Source organism: Podarcis filfolensis, assembly GCF_964270895.1.
Source record: "Podarcis filfolensis genome assembly, chromosome: Z".
Lineage (NCBI taxonomy): Eukaryota > Metazoa > Chordata > Lepidosauria > Squamata > Lacertidae > Podarcis > Podarcis filfolensis.
The window spans coordinates 39,342,103-39,361,331 of record NC_139617.1 but is presented as its reverse complement, the minus strand read 5'-3'; the positions used below and the strand labels follow the sequence as shown (position 1 = coordinate 39,361,331).

At 44.8% G+C, this 19,229-nt stretch overlaps 1 protein-coding gene across 2 annotated transcripts in view; it reads right to left on the bottom strand.

Annotated features, from left to right (window-relative positions):
* Positions 1-4,186: 4,186 nt before the first annotated feature.
* The window catches only part of LMX1B (LIM homeobox transcription factor 1 beta), a 152,304-nt gene continuing 137,261 nt past the window's right edge, over positions 4,187-19,229 (bottom strand). The window contains exons 3-8 of one of the 2 annotated variants that reach the window (XM_083597060.1): positions 17,611-17,843; positions 15,661-15,839; positions 14,631-14,708; positions 12,360-12,426; positions 8,597-8,737; positions 4,187-5,103 (exon numbers count right to left, since the gene is read on the bottom strand). In XM_083597060.1, coding sequence (XP_083453186.1) covers positions 4,946-5,103; positions 8,597-8,737; positions 12,360-12,426; positions 14,631-14,708; positions 15,661-15,839; positions 17,611-17,843 — 856 coding nt within the window. In that variant the 3' untranslated portion in view covers positions 4,187-4,945. Of the gene's footprint in view, positions 5,104-8,575; positions 8,738-12,359; positions 12,427-14,630; positions 14,709-15,660; positions 15,840-17,610; positions 17,844-19,229 lie in introns of both variants that reach the window. The other variant, XM_083597059.1, reaches the window with a different exon arrangement.

Below are 19,229 nucleotides of genomic sequence, written 5' to 3'. Positions count from 1 at the left end.
TGGACGTGCCCAAAGATTAAGGCTTTCTGGGAGATGATCTATAATGAAATGAAAAAGGTATTTAAATATACCTTCCTGAAGAAACCAGAGGCCTTTCTCCTGGGCATAGTCGGCCAATTGGTGCCAAAGAAGGATAGAACTTTCTTTATGTATGCAACAACAGCAGCAAGAATACTTATTGCAAAGTATTGGAAGACACAAGAGTTACCCACCCTGGAAGAGTGGCAATTGAAGGTGATGGATTATATGGAATTGGCGGAAATGACTGGCAGAATCCGAGACCTGGGAGAAGAGTTGGGGGATGAAGACTGGAAGAAATTTAAAGACTATCTTCAGAAACACTGTAAAATTAATGAATGTTAAAATGATGTTGGATTGAAAATAAGTGGCATTAGCAAGAAAGTTAATAAGAATATGCAAAAATGAATTGATAAATGGATGAAAATATAGAGTTATAATATGTTAAGATATAGAGTTAAGATAAACGAAAGAGGGTAAGGATTTGCTGATTTGATTATTTAAATGGGAATACAAAAAGGGGAGGTGTGAGGAGGTCAAGGAAACAAGCTAATGAGTTTAAAGTTGCTAAAAACGGATTTGTTTTTAATTCTTTGTTATCTATTTGCTTTTTGTATTTTTATTCTTCTTTTTTCTTTTTTATGTATTTTTCTATGTCTTCTTTTTTGTATCTTTTTCTTTCTATGTGATTTTTTTCTATTTTGTAAACTTATGTTTTTGTAAAATCTCAATAAATATCTTTTCAAAAAAAAAAAAAAAAAGACTGTGTTCATGGAAGGCAATCTTACTCGGCTATGAGTGATCACCGAAGAAGAAAGAAGCAGCATCCAATTTGTCAAGACTTTTGAGGGAAATCATGTTTTGATTCATTTTAAATGCTCTTCCTCAGCAACAACAAATCTCCCTTTCCCTCTCTCTTTTTTAAAGTGGACATTGAAACCCCATATTTTTCTTAATTGCCTGCATGTGACTGCTGCTTGCAGCACAGAGCATGCCCCCCACCCAAAGAAGCAACCCAGGTTTCAACCTAGTTTGTTTGAGCCAAAGTGGGGGTGGGGGATTGCCAGTATGACTAGAGCTCAAATGGTTGACATGAGACTTCTGCCCTTGGCATAGCATGTAAAGGTGAACAACCATTTTTTTGTGCTTTCCCTTGGTCATGCAAAATGTTTTTCTTTTTATCTACTTCAGTGTGTTGTCAGATTGTCCTACCTGCTTCCTTCTTTTCTTTTCTTTTGATTTGATGATCAGCATTTTGCTTTGATGGTACAATAATAAATCCCAAATCAAGAAGAGGTCAAAGGTCTACTTTAGAACCTTTGACCACAAGGTCTCCAGATTAAAACCACACAATGATCACATTCCTGGGGGAGATAACTCCTGCCACAAAATAAAAGGGGAAATGATCTTTGCGCATTAATACTGTAGGTGTGGAAGGGCAATACAGAACTGGCTTGGCTCCACATTGACACTTAGTTGAAAGGATAGTGTCTCCCTTCATAGAAAAGTCAGTTACATTCCATGTTCTCTGTGATATTTTTGTGTTACCAAGAGACAGAACTCAGGGCTTCTTCATTCTCAGTGACTTCCACAGAAAGCTTAGGAGGGCAGAGGGCAGGACAATGTTTGGATGAAGTGCAGGCTGGAATGGGATGGGACACTGCCACACCCACTTCTGTCTGCCCTTAGCCCACCCCTCCACCTGCCTGCCCTCCATTGGCACTACTTGTCAATTTCCTCCTCTTCCTTTGCCTCAAGGTTGCCCTTGTGGAACTCACCAGGGAGTTTTGTGGCAACAAAACTAGAATTAATTGGCTCCGCCTGCCATTGGTTCTTCCTTTTTATTGGCTCTGGCACTGCTGTTCATGTGTTCTGCCTTCACTTAAAGAATTCTGGGAGCTCTAGTTTGTCCAGGATGCTGACAGTTAGGAGACCCCCCCCCCCACTCCCCTCACAGAATGACAGTGCCCAGAGTGGTTTAAGAGCCAATCTCTCTTTGGGCAAAACTGGGAATTGGAGCTTTGGGAGGGGAATAGTGGCCAGCACCTTTAATGAGCTACAGCTCTACAGAATTCATTCCGGGAAGCTGTGACTGTTTAAAATTGTATCATAGTGTTTTAAATGTATGGGGCGAATGCAGCCTTTGTAGGCCTTCTGTCCGTTTTCATGTAGGGATAGCTAACATGAGGGCTCCTATGTTGTTAGGTTATTGGATGAGTAAGAGGTGTGTGTGGCAGTCCCTGTAACTCCCCTCTCCCTCGACTCCTGCCCATGCTCATGACATTTTCATGCCACAATACAATAAAGGTGTGGGAAGGTATTTTTGCTGCAAGATACCAACACAGCCACTCTCTGAGCATGTATGTCCATGGATAACCTGGTTCCACCATCCACCGTCCATTTTAAATTCCCATTCCTGATGCAACATTGCTTCGGTGGCATTGCAGAAAAATGTAAATGGTTGTCTTGCCACCACCAGATAACCCAACAGCTTGGGGCCCAGGAGAGGCTGGTTTATTTGGGCAAAAGGGGTGCTGCCCCATTAACCCGAGTCTGCCCTTGGGCAGTCCCCACTGGCCTGATTCCTGACTTACAGCCTGTCAGGAGGCGATTCTCTTTGCCATTGGTTCTAGATCTACCTCCTGTTGGGTGTCCTACTTTCCACACCACTGCCAGAAAACACTAACTGGTCTTCATCAGTGAGCCCATTCTCATGTTCTTTCTCATTGTAGCAACAACTAAAGGATAGCTTTCACTGCTGTTTTCAGATTCATTTAAAAGTGCTACGATTAAAGGGGAATCGGTCAAGACTACAGTAACATTTGGGACCCTTCCTCCATTCTGTGTAGGGTTTGAATTGGTTCATTTGCTTTTGGCTCTACCAAGTCCTCTTTCAGTAGGCAGCATTCAACTAGGGCTGTAGTCCAGTAAGAGAAATATTAGTCAATGAATGGTAGCAGCTAAAGAATCAATTAATAAATAAAATATGCAGAAATATGCATATGAGGAAAAATGTTGATTGGTTCAAGAAGGAAACACCCTTTGGTGTTTTTTTTTACATAACTCACACATCCAGCAAAGCAGACACCACATCTGAAAAGAAGTATTCTTTCCTCTCTGATATACATGGAAGTAATGCTTCCAATAAGATATCACATTACCTGCTGGGTGGTTGTTTTTTTGTTAACTTATTAAAAATAATTTAACAAATTAAAGACCTGTTACCTGCAACCTGATTAATCAAGGGTGCATTTTTCATTGATCCAACCAGTTTTAATAGATTCAGGGATGGGGGACCTGTGGTCCTCCAGATGTTGTTGGACTCCAACTCTCATCAGCCCCTAGCTCACAGGGTCAGTGCTCAGGAATGATGGGAACTGTAGTCCAGCAAACAGAGGGCCATAGGTTTCCCCATCCCCGATCTAACCAATGAATCAAATATAGTAGTGGGACTGATTTCTGAGCGAACATGCATAAGCTTGTATTGCAGATGCTGAAACCTGAGTTTCAGCTATCTATAGGTCCATGTGAATCTGGAGTAACTGAACGATTGGAGTTCATTAAGGCTGAGTAAGGGCTTGGGGAAAAGCCATAGGAACAAAGATGAGGACATAGGAAGCTGCTATTGGCCCATCTAACTCAGTACCATCCAGTCTGATTGGTCACTGATCTCCAGGATTTCACACAGGAGCTTTTCCCAGCTGTCTAGAGATGCCAGGGAACCTGAGACCTTCTGCATGCAAAGCAGATGCTCTGACACTGAACTACAACCCCGCCCCCAGCATTGCTTTTTCTACAGTGACTCGACTGACATTTCAGGAGGGTCCCAAGGGACATGACAGATTTCTCTCTCTCTCAAAGACCTTCCTAATTAACCCAGATTGGGACAACGGAGCGCTGCATATATCTGTCAAGTAGATATAAACATAAGGAACACCCAACAGATGCTTGCCAATCACATGAGTGGGGGGGGGGGAGGAAAGTGGAGAATTTGAGAATGAGTTATATTACATTTTTTAAAAATAAAGAACACCCACCCTAATGTTTTGTGCTCATATCAGTAAATGAAGTTAAATGAAACTGTGTGTCTCGTAAGAACCTTTTGCTCATTTTTGTTAAAAAACAAAATGTTACTACTAATCTAAATGAAACCCTCCCCACTAACTCATGCATCTACTTCGTCATTTATTTAAAATACTATCATTATGACATGAGCCTTCGCTCTTTGTCTCACTCCACAGTCTTACTTTTCACCAGCTACTCATCTCCCCCCTGCCCTTTCTCTCGCCCAGTTTCATACAGTACAAAGGCTATAAACTAATGTACCAGTCTATGGGCTTTTATGGGGCGGGGAAGGAAAGGGGGGCGTGGAACGCAGGAAAGAGGAACTATTTGCTTGGGAGCCACTGTTACAGGAAAAGGTCTCACAGTCCGGTTGGCTGTTGGTCCACAACTAACATGTTTCTCCGACCTTTTTTGCTGCATGGGTCAATACCCCCCCTCAAAATGGCGGTGATGTTGGTGGCTCCAGGCATCTGAGAGAGGCTCCAAAAGGTTAATAGGTTTCATGGTGTTCATCTTGCTTTCCTTTGCGATGGCGGAATCAAAATGGAGGGCTGTTGATGCCATGTGGTTGGGCGTTGCCATGTTCCTCCTGAGCTCAATGCTAGTGCCATGATATTTATTTATTTTTTCTGTGGATGATCTGGCAGCAGCCTTGAAATTTCATTTTTTTTAAAAAAATGAAAGTCTCTCTTAATTTAACACTCCTGTTGTCACAGAGCCTGAAGTCAGCATGAAGGTAGAGCTGAGGAAAATATGGCTGTAAGAGTCTGAGCTGAGAAATCAGGGGGCACGTGAGGGTTTGGGGAGTCATCTGTGAAGATGGGCATTCTTTTCAGGGTTCCCCCTTGTTTTCCCTTGAATTTCATGAGGCAAAATAAGAACTCTGCATAGAGTACAGCCTGTCAATTGGGTTTCCGACCCTGGCCTGCATGGAGTTTACTTCTGAGGAGGCCAGGAAACAGTCGCTCAAGCTAGTTAGAGAGGTATCGCTGTCGATGTCATGGAAAATCGAGTCATTCCCTGTGAGGCACAAAAAACAGCAACACAAGCACATTAGTACACGCTGAATTGCTCACTCAGAGAAAGAGACCTGGGGTTCCCTTATCACCTCATGCAATGGAAGCCCATCTGCACACACAGCAGAATAACGTGATATGGATTTTCTTGAGCCATGCCACTTCACACTGCATTTGGAGGGAAATCTCATGCTTAATTGCTGCCCCTACATGAAAAATACCCCTTTTGCAGAACATGAGTATGCCAAGGTCAGCCTGACATGCTAATTCCCCTCCTCTCTCCCTTTCTCTTTCTCATGCTATTTTCCCATGGGCATGGCTGGGGGCATCTGCAGGAATTTTTGGTGGACAGGGAGAGTAAAAGTTCTAAAAATGCTAGAAACTTTGGCTGAATTCACAGGGCAGTTTAATCTGACATTCCCCTAACAGTTCCCCACCTTGTATTTGAGCTTTCATGAAATGTAAGAAGTACCGTATTTTTTGCTCTATAAGACTCAATTTTTCCCTCCTAAAAAGTAAGGGGAAATGTGTGTGCGTCTTATGGAGCAAATGCAGGCTGCGCAGCTATCCCAGAAGCCAGAACATCAAGAGGGATCGCTGCTTTCACTGCACAGCGATCCCTCTTGTTGTTCTGGCTTCTGAGATTCAGAATATTTTTTTTCTTGTTTTCCTCCTCCAAAAACTAGGTGCATCTTATGGTCTGGTGCATCTTATAAAGCGAAAAATACGGTACTTCTGGTGCTGCCACATAATATGGCAAGTTTAGTACTCATTCCCCGTGTTATTTGCAAATAACATGGAAATTAGTGCTAAACTTGTGCTACGTTCCACTGTATTTTGAGAAGTGTCTTTTATGTCGTACGAAAGCTCAAATACCGTACTTACTCGAATCTAGTGCTCACCTTTTTTGGCCAAATTATTTTTTGCGAAAATGAAGGTGTGCATTAGATTCGATGGCACATTTACATTCACCAGCAAATACTTTTTTTTTGTTTCAACGTTCTGAAAATTGAGCTGTGCATTAGATTCGATGGCACATTAGACTCGAGTAAATACGGTATAATGTGGAAATTGACAATTATTGAAACATCCGGGAAACAGAATAAACTGCTATGTGAATTCAGTCTAACTCATTAAAAACAAAATGAAAGCCAAGTGTCTGGAGATTATGGTTCATCCACCGTAAAGGGGAGGCAGCTGCCCCTCTTGTGGAAACCAGTGTAACCAGTGTTAGTTTTCATGTGCTATATCACTGTAGGTGGAGGAAATCTCATGTTTGAGCAAACACAGCGAAAATTCTCCCTGTATTTAGCAATGGAGCCCATTAGGGAGAAAGCTAGCCTAAAACCCTGCTCCCTCTCAGGCTAATTTTCTACAGCATTCCAGCCAATCAGTCTGGAATGGTACAGTCCTGGCAAAGGATTTAGGGGAGGTGCAGGGGTACACGGTGGGAAAGGTGGGGAAAGGGATATTGCACTAGTGTGAGTACTTGCACTGGCTTCTGCTAGTGTACTAGATTAATTAAACCCAGCCCGGTGAGTCTAAGTTAGTCCCATCCATTATTTTCAATGGGTTGGCTCTGAGTGGGACTAATATTTGGCTGCAACTCCAAAGCTTTATTTCTTTGGGCTCCTAATCACTGCAGAGTTTAGTGACTGCATTGCAAGGGTGGAGAGGAGGTGAGGATTTGACAAGGACTTGTTTGCATTGCAGGCTGCAGCATTTTGGAAGGGCTTTAAAAAGAAAAGAAAAATCAAAAAGAGAAAGTTCCTTTTCTAACTGACATGAGTAAACGATCTGTGGGAAGCTGTTTGGTCACAGAGAAGAGATTCTGCATTCCATCCCAGGAAACTGTGGCTCCCAGGAATGGCGGTATCAAATGGTGTCAATGGCAAATATGGAACTGGGAGAAGAGCAAAGCTTTTGCTCACTCGCTCCATTAACGGAGGCTGCCCACTCTTCAGTCCACCCTGTGACCTCCCTACCAGTTTAACACACAGTTCCTCCACTGTGGCAGGAGATAGCTTTCTGGACTAGATGAGCCTTTGGTCTGATCCATCAAGGCAAGAGTCATTATTTTACCAGCAGTATGTGGCCTGGTGGACTCAGTGTGGAATATAGAACAGCAGGTGCCTGCTCAGTCCCACAGGCTGACTAGGTGGCCTCGGATCTGTCGCGATCTTCCAACCACAAATCCTTCATCTCCTGATTGGGAATCTTAAATGTTACACCCCACACACTGTTGTTGTGTGACGATTGAAGAGATAAGGTCTGCACATCAATTTGCATTGCTAAGGAATTGTATAAGCAAGGTGATAACTCAGCCTTCTGCCAAAACCACATCTGACTTTGCATTCCTCACGATGAGGTAGTGGAGAGACAGGTTATTGAGGGTGCTGGGTTCTTTTCTGCCTCCTTAGAATATGAAGCAAGCATCTAGACTACATACTTTGGTTGGCTTCATACCAGTTTAGCTGCCATGGCTTCATTGTCTCTTTCCCATGAACAGAGGCAGATTTAGGGAAGTGCGACCGGTTCGGTTGCACTGGGTGAGGAGCCTTGGGAGCGCCACCAGGGACATCTCAACTAATATTTAGAAGAAAGCATGAGAAGTGGGGAGGGCTGGATTCTGACATCAAACAGGGCACTACGGAATTTGAGACCTGAAAGTCTGCCACTGCCATGAATCCTGGGAAGCAGAGTTTGGGAAAGGTGAAAATAATTCTCTGGAGAATATCCCATGGTCCCCTCCCTCACAGAGCTGAAGATCCCAAGGCCTCCATCAGAGAGTTACAGTTTAAACAAATATTATAAGCATGCTTATTCCTCCTGCCTCCCTTGGTTTTTTGTTTTCCTTCCAGAAGAAATTATATTTCCCAAGATCCCTGACATTTAGATCACTATCATAGTGGCAACCCAAAAACCTGAGCTAGAGGGTTAAGGAGGGCCCTGGTATCTTTGTGTGGCTTCTGCCGGCCAGCTAAGAAGATTTAGGGGTTTTTTGGGTGAGAAGTTTGAGGGCGGATGGGAAGTTAAGGGAAGAATTCAGAGCCTGCTACATTTCCAGTGGCATTACTAGAAGTATGAGGGAGCTTGAAAGGGCTCATAATTATTCATTCAGAAATGCCTTTGCTTTGAAATACTATATAAAGGAGTAGAAGTCTTTCTGGTAGAGTCCAGCACAAGCAGAACAGAAAGGAGAGGCTTCCAGACGCTCAATGGAGACTCATCTTCCCTCTTTGCTTGTTTTGGACCCTGGTGGAAGGAACTCTATTTCCTCCAGAAGAAGACCAAAACGATGCCTTGGATACAAACGGCATCTAATCTTAACATCTGAATCAAATTGCTCCCAGGGCTTTCCACCCTATAGAATGACAGGGAGACCTCTCAATAGTGTGGGCTTGGGAATCCTAGACCGAAGCTTCCATGTTCTACCTTGGACATGCCAACAGCAGCTGGTTCCCATTGAGTCTTACCATAGGGGTTCATGTGGTCACCTGGCATTTGTGGTGGTGTGAGACCTTGCTGGAAGGGGTCAGTGGCATAGCTGCTCTGATCCATCGCTACAATCTGCTGCTGTGGCGGTGCAAGCGGTGTATAAGAGGTCATCATCCCCTCCATTCGGTTGGACATCACTTCTGCAAAGAAAGACAATTGACTTCATCTAAAGCTCCTCCTGTGAGATTGCTGAAATTACAGTGCTCTCAGCCTTTGAAGTTGCCCCTGTTTTCTTTCCATTTGGGGCTGAGTTTAAAAAGGGGGGGAGGGGGCAAGCACCGCAAACATTTTCATCACCATGAAGCACCACCCTCTGTAGTCCAGTGATTGGAAGGGATTGACTGCAGGGAAAGGGGATAACAGTGTTCACATTTTCAGGAAATACCATATTTTTTGCTCTATAGGACGCACTTTTTCCCCTCCAAAAATTAAGGGGAAATGTGTGTGCGTCCTATGGAGCAAATGCAGGCTGCTTAGCTTCAGCGATAGCAACGCAAAGCCTCCGAAGCGCAGAGGGAGCACTCCCTCCGTGCTCCAGAGGCTTCGCGTTGCTTTTGCTGAAGCCTGGAGAGCGAGAGGAGTCGGTGCGCACCGACCCCTCTTGCTCTCCAGGCTTCAAGGATAGCCGCCTGAAGCCTTTGGAGCGCAGCGCGAGTTCCCACTGCACTCTGCAGGCTTCGGGTTCCTTTTGCTAAAGCCGGGAGAGCAAGACTCTTCAGCCAAGCGGGAGGAGAAATGGAAGGGGCTCTGTTTCTCCTGCCACTTCGCTGAAGGGACGCTGAGCAGAGAGGGGGAGAATTTTTTTCCCTTGTTCTCCCCCTCTAAAACAAGGTGCGTCCTATGGTCTGGTGCGTCCTATAGAGCGAAAAATACGGTACACTGCCATCTAGTTCAGCATCCTGTTCTTACAGGGCCCAACCAGATGCCTGGGGGAACCAACATGTAGGACCCAAAGACAAGGCCACTTTCTCCTCCTGTGGCTTCATGAAACTGGCATTCAGAAGCATTAATGCCTCTGATCATGGAGGCACAGAACTAGCCTTGTCCTCCATGAATGTATCCAATCCTCTTTTAAAGCCATCCAAAGTAGTGGCTATTACTGCCTCCTGTGGGAGTGAGTTCCATAGTTTAACTATGTACTGCTGGATCTTCCAACACTCAGCTTCAATAGATGCCCATGATGAGTTCCAGCGCTGCGGGGGGGGGGGGGGAGGATCTTCTCTCTCTCTCTCTCATATTTTTTCCATGGCATGCATAATCTACAAACTTCTGTCATTTTATCTCTTACTTGCCTTTTCTCTAAACTAAAAAGTCCCAAATGTTGCAACCTTTCCTTCTCCACCCCCTTGATCATTTTGGTTGCCCTTTTCTGAACTTTTCCAACTCTACAGTACACTATCCTATTTGAGCTGGGGCGACCAAAAAAATCACACCCTATTCCAATTGTGATCACGCCATAGATTTGCAATACAATTCTCAGCATCCTCTCCAAACTCCAGCTACTAAGATTCTTTGGGGGAAGCTATCCCTATTAAATTGGTATCAAACCAATGTGCAGCATAGGTGAGCCCTAAGTCTTCTGCGGCTGCATTCCACACACACACACAATTTATTTTTGAACAGTCTAGGATCTGATTTGATTTGACACCTGCTGCAGAATAGTCCTGGCTCACAGCCCCTTCTCATCCTCCCCAACCACGAGCCCAGAGTTCCTTCATTTCCATCAGATATTGTTTGAAAGGAGCTATTTGTTTCTGCCAGGGTGGAACGAGAAGTAGCTAATTGTTTCCTTGAAATTCACTCCCACGATCCCAGGCTGTCTACTCCGACATGATGCAATGCCAGACAGGTGATGAAGACTGTTGCATCGCTCATCCATATGCAGTGCTTTGGGGTTGCACATCCTATCCTGAGTGTTGCAAGTGGTTTGGGGTGGAGACTCCTATTTTGTCCAGTCCTTGCCACAGCAGTGTGCCAGCCCGAACTGGCGCCACTGGGTGCCAGAGCGGCAAGAACAGATAAGAACACCATGCTAATGGGATGGCGAAGGAGCAGCAATGTGGGGGTGTAATTGCCAAGAGGTCTAGCTGGTTGGGGCCCTTCTTCTCCTCATTTCAAAGTCCAGCTTGGAAACTAGCCATCATTGCTTTGAGTTGGTGTTGGGTTTTCTTCTGGTCGTTGTTTGTTTGTTTTATAATCAAGCAATGTATAGATTTATGGCTGTGCTCTGCCTCCATAGTCAGAGGCTGTATGCTTCTAAATATCAATTGCTGGAAGCCACAGGAGAGGCAAGTGCTCTTGTGATATGGTCCTGCTTGCTGATTTCCCGCAGGAATCTGGTTGGCCACTGGGAGAAAAGGAAACAGGACTAGATGAACTACTGGCTTGATACAGCAGGGTTCTCCTTATGTTCTTAACTAGCTTTCAACAAGAGCCATATTTTGAACATTAGAAGAGCCTGGCTGCTGTTTCAGGCCAGAGGCCCAATCTAGAGTAGTGTCCTGTTCTCCCAGTGGCCAACCAGATGGCTGTGGCCAACCACATGCCGATGGCAAGCTCAAGAGTTCTCTCCCCAAATAATTCCCAGCAACTGATATTCCTATTGCCTCTGACAGTGGAGGCAGAAGATAGTCGTGGTGGCTAGAAGGTTTATCTTCCATGAGGATAAATAAATACCTATAAACGTGAAGTTCAAGTCTGATTCAAATCTTGTCTCTGCTAGGAACTTACTATTTTATTTTATTTCACTTAGAAGCATGCTTAATATTTCAAAAAGTGGTGTCAATCAGTAGTGAGCATCAGACATGTATCAGCCATCCCCTGCCTCCAGTATTCAATATGGGGCTAAGGTGCAGAGGACTACGTTACATGGGTGGTATAAGGATTAAAACAATGTATATGGGATGCTTTGAACATGCACATATGCGAAGCATGATTAGTAATCCAAGGGAAGGGTGAGAAAGGTGCTTGTTTCACCTGCCAATTATTCCTCGGAAATATCCCCCAGGCTGTTTTTAACCTGGGTCCCCCTGCCAAGCTGGGCTCCGAGCCCAATGATCAGCCTGACTTTGGGAAACTATGGGTGGAGGAAACATTCACAGGGGAGAATCAACTCAACAGGGCAGGGTAGGGGTGGGGGGGTGGGGCACAGGCAAAATCCTCTTATGCTCACCAGTGCTTTTTTTTTTAAGAAAAAAGGTGCCAGTACTCACCATGAAGTTGTTACAGTAAGTGCCACACTTTTAACATGTGGGGGGAGGTGCCGGTACTGCGTACCCTTGGGTACCCCCAGAAAAAAACAGTGCTGATGCTCACTGAGTCTTTTCTGTAAATGTATTCCCCTCTTTCCCTATGTTTAGAGGGTTTAAAAACAAGACACAACATGGCAGAGCATTCAGCTTAGGTAATCCTCCCTCTGCATTTCAGAATGGTATAGTCCTCCTAGGAATAGTACAATTATTCTACCTATGTCAGTCTGTCTATCTCTTTCTTTCTTTCCTTCTTTCTTTCTTTCTTTCTTTCTTTCTTTCTGTTTGGCTGCAACTTGCAGGGTATATACCCAGTACTCAAGCTTCTGTGGTTAAAAGCCTTTCACTCTTTTTGTTTGTGTGTAAGCATATCCTGGGTTCACACCTTGAATATTCTGCATTGGGCTGGCCACCCAAATCAGAAATGATGCAATGGAACTGGAAAAAAGGCCATAACCCCCAAATGCCATCATCAACCCCAAGGATCCCATCCACGTCACCACTGTGGTTTCACCTTGACCTAGTCGCTGTGAATTCTGCTGCTCCTGCTGCTGTTGATGCCTTCGGGCCAATTTCTTCATCTGAGGAAGAAAGGAAAATCAGGACTAAACAGGGGCACATCAATCAAATTCTCACACTGGCTGACTAGATGCCTGTGGGAAGCCTGCAAGAAGGACCTGAGTGCAACAACACTCTCCCCTCCTGCTGTTTCCAGCAACGGGCATACAGAGGCATACTACTCTGTCAGTGAAGGTAGAACATAAGAAGAGCCCTGCTAGGTCAGGCCAATGGCCTTTTAGTCCATCATCCTGTTCTCATAGTGGCTGACCAGGTGCCTGTGGGAAGCCTGAAAGAAGGACATGAGCGCAACTGCACTCTGCTCGCTTGCAATTCCCAGCTACTGGTATTCAGAGGCATAATGCCTCTGACAGTGGAGGTAGAACATAGCCACCATCTCTAGTAGTGCAAGAGTGTCCCTCTAGCAGGCAGTAATGCAGTGACATTGGGGAAGCATTGCACAACAACAAAAAATAAAGTGGAATTGTGTGTGGACTAATGTAAAATTGTGGTGTCAATTGCATTTTGCAGAATTCCCCCTTAAAAAAACAACCAGCACACCAGTCTGGGGCGGTCCTAGGAGAGGCAATAGATGTGATTCACTGTTCCTCTTCCTATGTATCCACTGTTACTCCTACCCATAGTAGACCAATTAAAATAAATAAATATGGCCAATGTAGCATCTTGACTTGAATTCACATATTTCCCTACCTCCCCACTCTGACTACCAACCCCTGAACTATTTCTACTTATGGAGCTTTTGCTTCTCACTTTGGGTAAAGTTAAGCAGGGACTGCTCAGGGTATGACACAGGAAGTACAACAAAGAAGGATGCACAAGTCACTTGTACTTCCTGTCCTCCACTTCTCCCCCCCCAATCCTGTAATATCTATTATGCTTGATCGCCATATTCCATACCCCTCAACCGTCCCGATTTTCTCGGGACATCCTGAAATTACAGAAGCTATCTCAGCTTCTGATTGGATTCTGGAATGTCCCAACTTTTGGTGCTGTGGCTCCTGCGAGAGCGCAGCACCAAAAGAGGCAGTGAAGGACCTTGTGATGATGACAAGAAGGAAGGGTGAAAAGAGCATGTGTGCGAACTTGCATTTCTCAAGGTGTGAGGGGGGAGGGAGAGGGGAGGGGGAGAGAAATCCGGGCGATGGTCACGTGGTTGCACAGTAGAGTCGTGCATCTCTGGGCGGAAGGAGGAGGTGGCAGCAACAGCAGCAGCAGCAGCAGCAGCAGCAACAACAACAACAGCAGAATTAGTAGTCGAGCCAGCTTGCTGAGGTCACATATGGCAGTGTTACCCACTACCGTGAGTGCTTCCTTCCTCACACGCCGCTGTGTCGGCCCCTCCCTCCCCCCCTGCATGGGAGGGGAAGGTGGTGAGTTAGAAAGCGGCTGAGGCATCAAGAAGGGAGAGGAGCACGGCGGAAAGAATCCCAGTGTCGCTCCAGAAAGGCGGCCATTTTGAGTCCCTCCTGCCCTGCGCCTCCTGTTGTGGTTTTGTTTTCTTTCGGGGTGTGTGTCTTCCGCCGCGGCCCCCCATTCTCTCTCTCTCTCTCGTAAGTTTGCTGTAGGAAAGGAAGAAGCGCCCCCCCTCCTTCCCCACATGTACCTTCACTCTTGGACCCCCTAACTTTAACCCACACAGGGGAATGTTTTCTTTCCCTCCCCTCAGCATGCTGCAGCCTGGCTTAATAACAACACCATGCAGAGTGCTTAAGTTCTCTGTTGCATTGGGGGGGGCTCTTTCTTTTCTCATCCCTTCAGGTTGTGACTAAGCATAATTTGCCCCACATAACATAACACACCCCCTGATCTTATTTGGCAGAATGCTGGAGGGTTTGCGTAGTCTATGTGCTCCCCTCCTTCTGATGAAAAGCCAAATCTCTTCACCACAGTTAGGGTTGTCAACAAACCATGACCCAAAATGAAATTAGATGCAAATGTGTGACAGATCTTCAGAGGGATCCGTGGGAAACCTAAAGTGGTTGGATAAGATTGGCAAAATGTTCCATCTTGAATAAAAAATAAATTAAAGAGAGCATTTCTGAGCTCCACTTCAGCTCCTGGGTTGTAGCCAATATTAATCCTAGTCAGAGCAGGCCCACTTAAGTTAATAGATAAGACCAGGGTAGGTCCATTAATTTTAAGTGGGTCTACACTGAGTTGGACTTGGTTAGAACCCGTTCTGTCTTATTGGTAGGCAGGACCTTACCTTTGCTCTTTGATTCTGAAACCACACCTGGACAACTCTGACACTGAGGCCTGTTTCAGCTGCTAGTGTCTCCCTAACCTGCAACAAAGGTAAAAAGGTGAAATAAGTTGTGGAGCTGAAATGGAAAGTTGCTGCAATCAAACAAAATGCCTAAGTTCTCTCAACTCTGAGCCCTGCATTTCCAAGAAACTGCAGGGATATCCAGAAGAATAAATAACAGGTTCAATGCTAGGATTGTAGAGATGGTGAGGTTAATGAGACAGAAGAGATGAGAGTTCAATGAGTCAAATAATGCAGAATCAATTTTATTTATCTCTCTGTGTGTCTACAGTCTTTGGACCTACAAAGAATTGGCAGTGCTAACTTCACCATGTCAATGTCTATATTGTATTGTGCTTTTAGGTAGAGAGGTCCCTGGCACGGATTGGCTGAGTGAGTGTGATGTAATGGAATGTTCACAAACATTCTTCCTGGAAACTGATTTCTTAAAAAAATGAACTGTCAAAAAGTTTGGCTTCTGCAGAAAATGGGGAAGTTGTCCATTTGGAAGCTATCCAAAGTCACAAAGGACCTAGAGACAGACACAGTTTTATATTTGCAGACTTTGAAGTGGAAAGAAGTCCACAACATGTACACACCACAAATTTAAAGTACAGTTTCCCTCAAATAATCCTGGGAACTGTGGTTTGATATGAGTGCTGGGAATTGTAGCTCTGTGAGCGGTAAACTATAGCTTTTTTGTAGTGTAGAGCCATATGCTTTGTATGTGCTTTCAATGCATGGTGTGTAAGCAGCCATAATCACTGCCAATGGGCTTCATCCTGCCCTGTATCAGAGGGCAACAAGCTCAGTTAAGGAACACTTGCACCTGCTGCCTTACACAGCATTATCCGCCTCATTCTACATGGTTGGACTGACCCTAAACATACGATTCTTTTAGCTGAAGATGCCAGTTGAGGTGTATGCTTTTGCCACAACCATGATACAGAATCAGCTTGTGAATGGTGGTGTTTGAGCAATGACAGCCTACCTTCCTACAAGGCTTGGAAGATACTTCAAATGAAGCTTTGAAAGCTCTCCTCTGCTGTGTTGTGAGTATCGTCCGCGGCCGCTTTGGTCTCCTTGGGTCCTTTCCATCGTCTCCACCCTTCCCTGGGTTTGCTTGTCCTTTGGTCGGTTTCACATCCCCATCCTCATCATCACTTTTAACTATTGGTCAATTGCAAATGGAACAATTTAAAATACATGACCGCTCAGCCCACACAGGACCACCACAGGTCCATCCAGTTAGCATCAGGTTTCTCCTAGTGACCAGCCAGGTGCTCCAAGGCATTGGTGAAGAACCTCAGGACCAGGGATCAAATGCAGCCCTCTACCTGGCCCTCAAAACTCTCCTTACATCATGCCCCTCACTTGCCCTCCATCACATCCTCAATATTTTTGCCTGGCTTGAATGTTGCCTATGAACTCTGATAATTCCTCCTGCTTGTAAAGAAAAGGGATTGTGAAGAAACTAGCATGACATATAAAGATAGCATCTACATTTGTTTCTCCACCCACTTTTGTCTCTGTCTCCTCCCACCACTGGAATGTGGCCCTGGTAAGGGGAATGTGGGCCTCAGGCTGGAAAAAAACACCTCCACCCCTACCCCAAGGGAAGACTAAGAATAAGGCTTGCAGGCAATAGGAACTTTAGCTGGTTGTTTCTTACCCTATTCTGAAGGAGAGTTGTACGTATGTCTCATATGTCTCCCTTTCACATTTAACTATTAATAATCTAGAAATAACTTTTGGCTCCAGGTGCCATATTCCAGCTTTCTGAGTGGCAGGAAAGTACTTCAGCTATTGTGTGACACACTTCATTTACCCACTGAGGAACAGTTATAACCTGTGGCACCATTAACGTAGATCTTTGGGGCAGTTGTCTGGAACCCTACTCAGCAGCATAAACAGGAGGGCTCCCCGTTTAATCATTTCTAAGTCATCAAATTTTGAAGTAATACACATTGCCACAGGGGAACCTTTTTTAGCCTGGGGCTGCATTCTCTCATGAGCAACATTCGGGAGGGGTGTGTGTCATACCAATGGTGGGTGTGGCCAGAGGGGGGAAGTGGGCAGAGAGAGAGACTTTTGTACAGCAGACTACGGACAAGCACTGCAAAATGCAGTTGTTTTCAAAGGTACATCAATCTAGCTGGTCAGTTAAGATACATAATCACAGTTCAAAGGACATATTCCAGCCAAGTCAAAGCCATAGCTGTCAACTTACAGATTTGAAAATAAGGGACCAGCAGCCTCGAAAATAAGGGATCAGCAGCCAAAATAAGGGATCAACAATTACTTTGATAAAATACATATTTTGTTGCGTGCAAATGGCTTTAGATACCTATTAGGTCCATAAATTACCATATAGCATATATTCAACACAAAAAAAAGCTGGACATAGAAAAGGCCCCATTACCTTCAGTAGCTTATTTAAGGGACATCATCAATAAGGGACAGTAGCGGGACATGGTGCTGGGATAAGGGACTATCCCGCCAAATAAGGGACGCTTGACAGCTATGGTCAAAGCACTCAAGTATGAGGTGGAGAAAATCTAGTGAGGTGGCTGGGGAAAGGTCTTGGCATGGGGAGACTCCCAGAGACATTTGTCTCTCTGGCTTGAGGTTCCCAAACTTTACATTATTTATTTATTTCATTTATATACCACTTTTTCCTCCAAGGAGCTCAAGGTGGTGGGCATTGCTTCTCCTCCTGCCTCACAACAATACAGTGAGGTAAATCAGGCCGAGATACAGGTATTGGCCCCGAATCATCAAGTGAGCTTCCTGGTAGCATGGGGATTCAAACCCAGGCCTAGCACTCTATCACTGGCTCTCATTATCGTCCAAAGGAAAAGAAAGGGAGGAGCTTTGCTTGTTCGTTCCAGAGATTGAAATTACCTAGCCCCATGACTGATCACCATTTGAGAAGACTCACCTGAATCTGAGTCATCAGGGCTGACAGAGCTGAGCAAATCTTTCTCCTTTTCATAGTCACTCTTGCAGAGCAGCTGCCCCTCCTTCAGCACAAATTCATCTCCCTTCCTCAGCTGCCGCTCGCAGACACAGCAGCAGAAGCAGCTCAAGTGGTAGACACACTCCAGCGCCCTCATCACAAACTCTGTTGGGGCAATCTTCTCCATGCACCCACTGCATTTTGCAGCAAACAACCTATCGAAGGAAGAAAGGGAGAATACTCAGGTCACGAGGCCGAGGCTCCTAGCAGGATCCCAAGCTGGAATTCCAGAACATAAGAAGAGCCCTGCTGGACTGGGCCAAGCATCTTGTTTCTCCCAATCAGACGACTGTGTGAAACCCAGAAACAGGACCCGATCCTAAGTACCCTCTCCCCTCCTGTAGGTTCCAGCAATTGGTATTCAGAAAAGTTTCTGCCTCTATGGAAGAGGAGCACAGCCATTGCTGCTAGTAGCCACTGACAGCCTTACCCTCCAAGAGAGGAGAAGACCTGGAATGAAAATCTCCTGGCATGAATTTCCTTGTAGAAGATTATATGACACCCTGCATGTGCATTCTACAGTGCTCACATACATTTTATACATTGCAATTATTTTTGCTGAGAACAGAACCCCCCAAAGCTGCAATCTAAGTCGTGTGTAGTATTTGAAATACATTTTTTTTAAAAAATGTATTGCATTTATGCCTTGCTCTTCCTCCAAAGAGGTCATCAAAATATATGGAGGGTACTCAGCAAAATCAAGGGAAAACCAGGAGCAGAATGGCTTGGAACCTCAATTCCAAAAGACAGGCCTAATCACTTTGTTGGATACACAGCACTGGATTACTCAAGAGGCTTTGGGCACCAGCAAAGCAAGGGCACAAAAAATTGATATTTTTTTTAAAATCATCTACTAACATAGATTGGAATAATACAAGGAAATCAGATTCTGTTATGTGCTGCAATAAATCTATGCTTTATTAATAATATGTTCTTCTGAGTTATATGAACTTTGTTTTTTTTCTTATCTGCGTATTATGCATATAAACATAAAAAGCATTGTGCATTGCATAATTTGTTTTTCTGTTTTTATTTCTGATCACTGAGATAAGAGACAGGATGAAACGTAACCAATAAAATATTATTTTACGGCTTTGTGTTGTTTTTATTTTGAATTACACAATCTTTTCAGGGCATAGGGCCTCTAAAGGTCTTAATCTGGCCCTGTGCATACAGTTTGTGTTTAGTTTTCTGCCCCTGTATAGGAACTCCTTGGTGAAGCAACCATAGAATCAGAAGTGTCTGGTGCCCACTGAGGCTATTGGAGTGGAATGAAATGACAGGTAAAATGATAGGCAGAGTTTGAGCCAATGAGAGGCAGAGCGAACAAATTATACTTTTGCTTCCATTCTCCCTCCCCAACGAATTCTACAAGGGCAACTGGGAGACTAAGCATGAGGAAGAAGCTGACAGGTAGCGCCGCCACCCCCCGGACTGGTTTTCAAGAAGAAGCCATACAGCTGTGGGCTGTCTGAGGGCAGATTGAGATTGGGGTGGGGCTAGTAACCCTCTTGCCCTAGTGGACCAGCCTCCATTGCTTG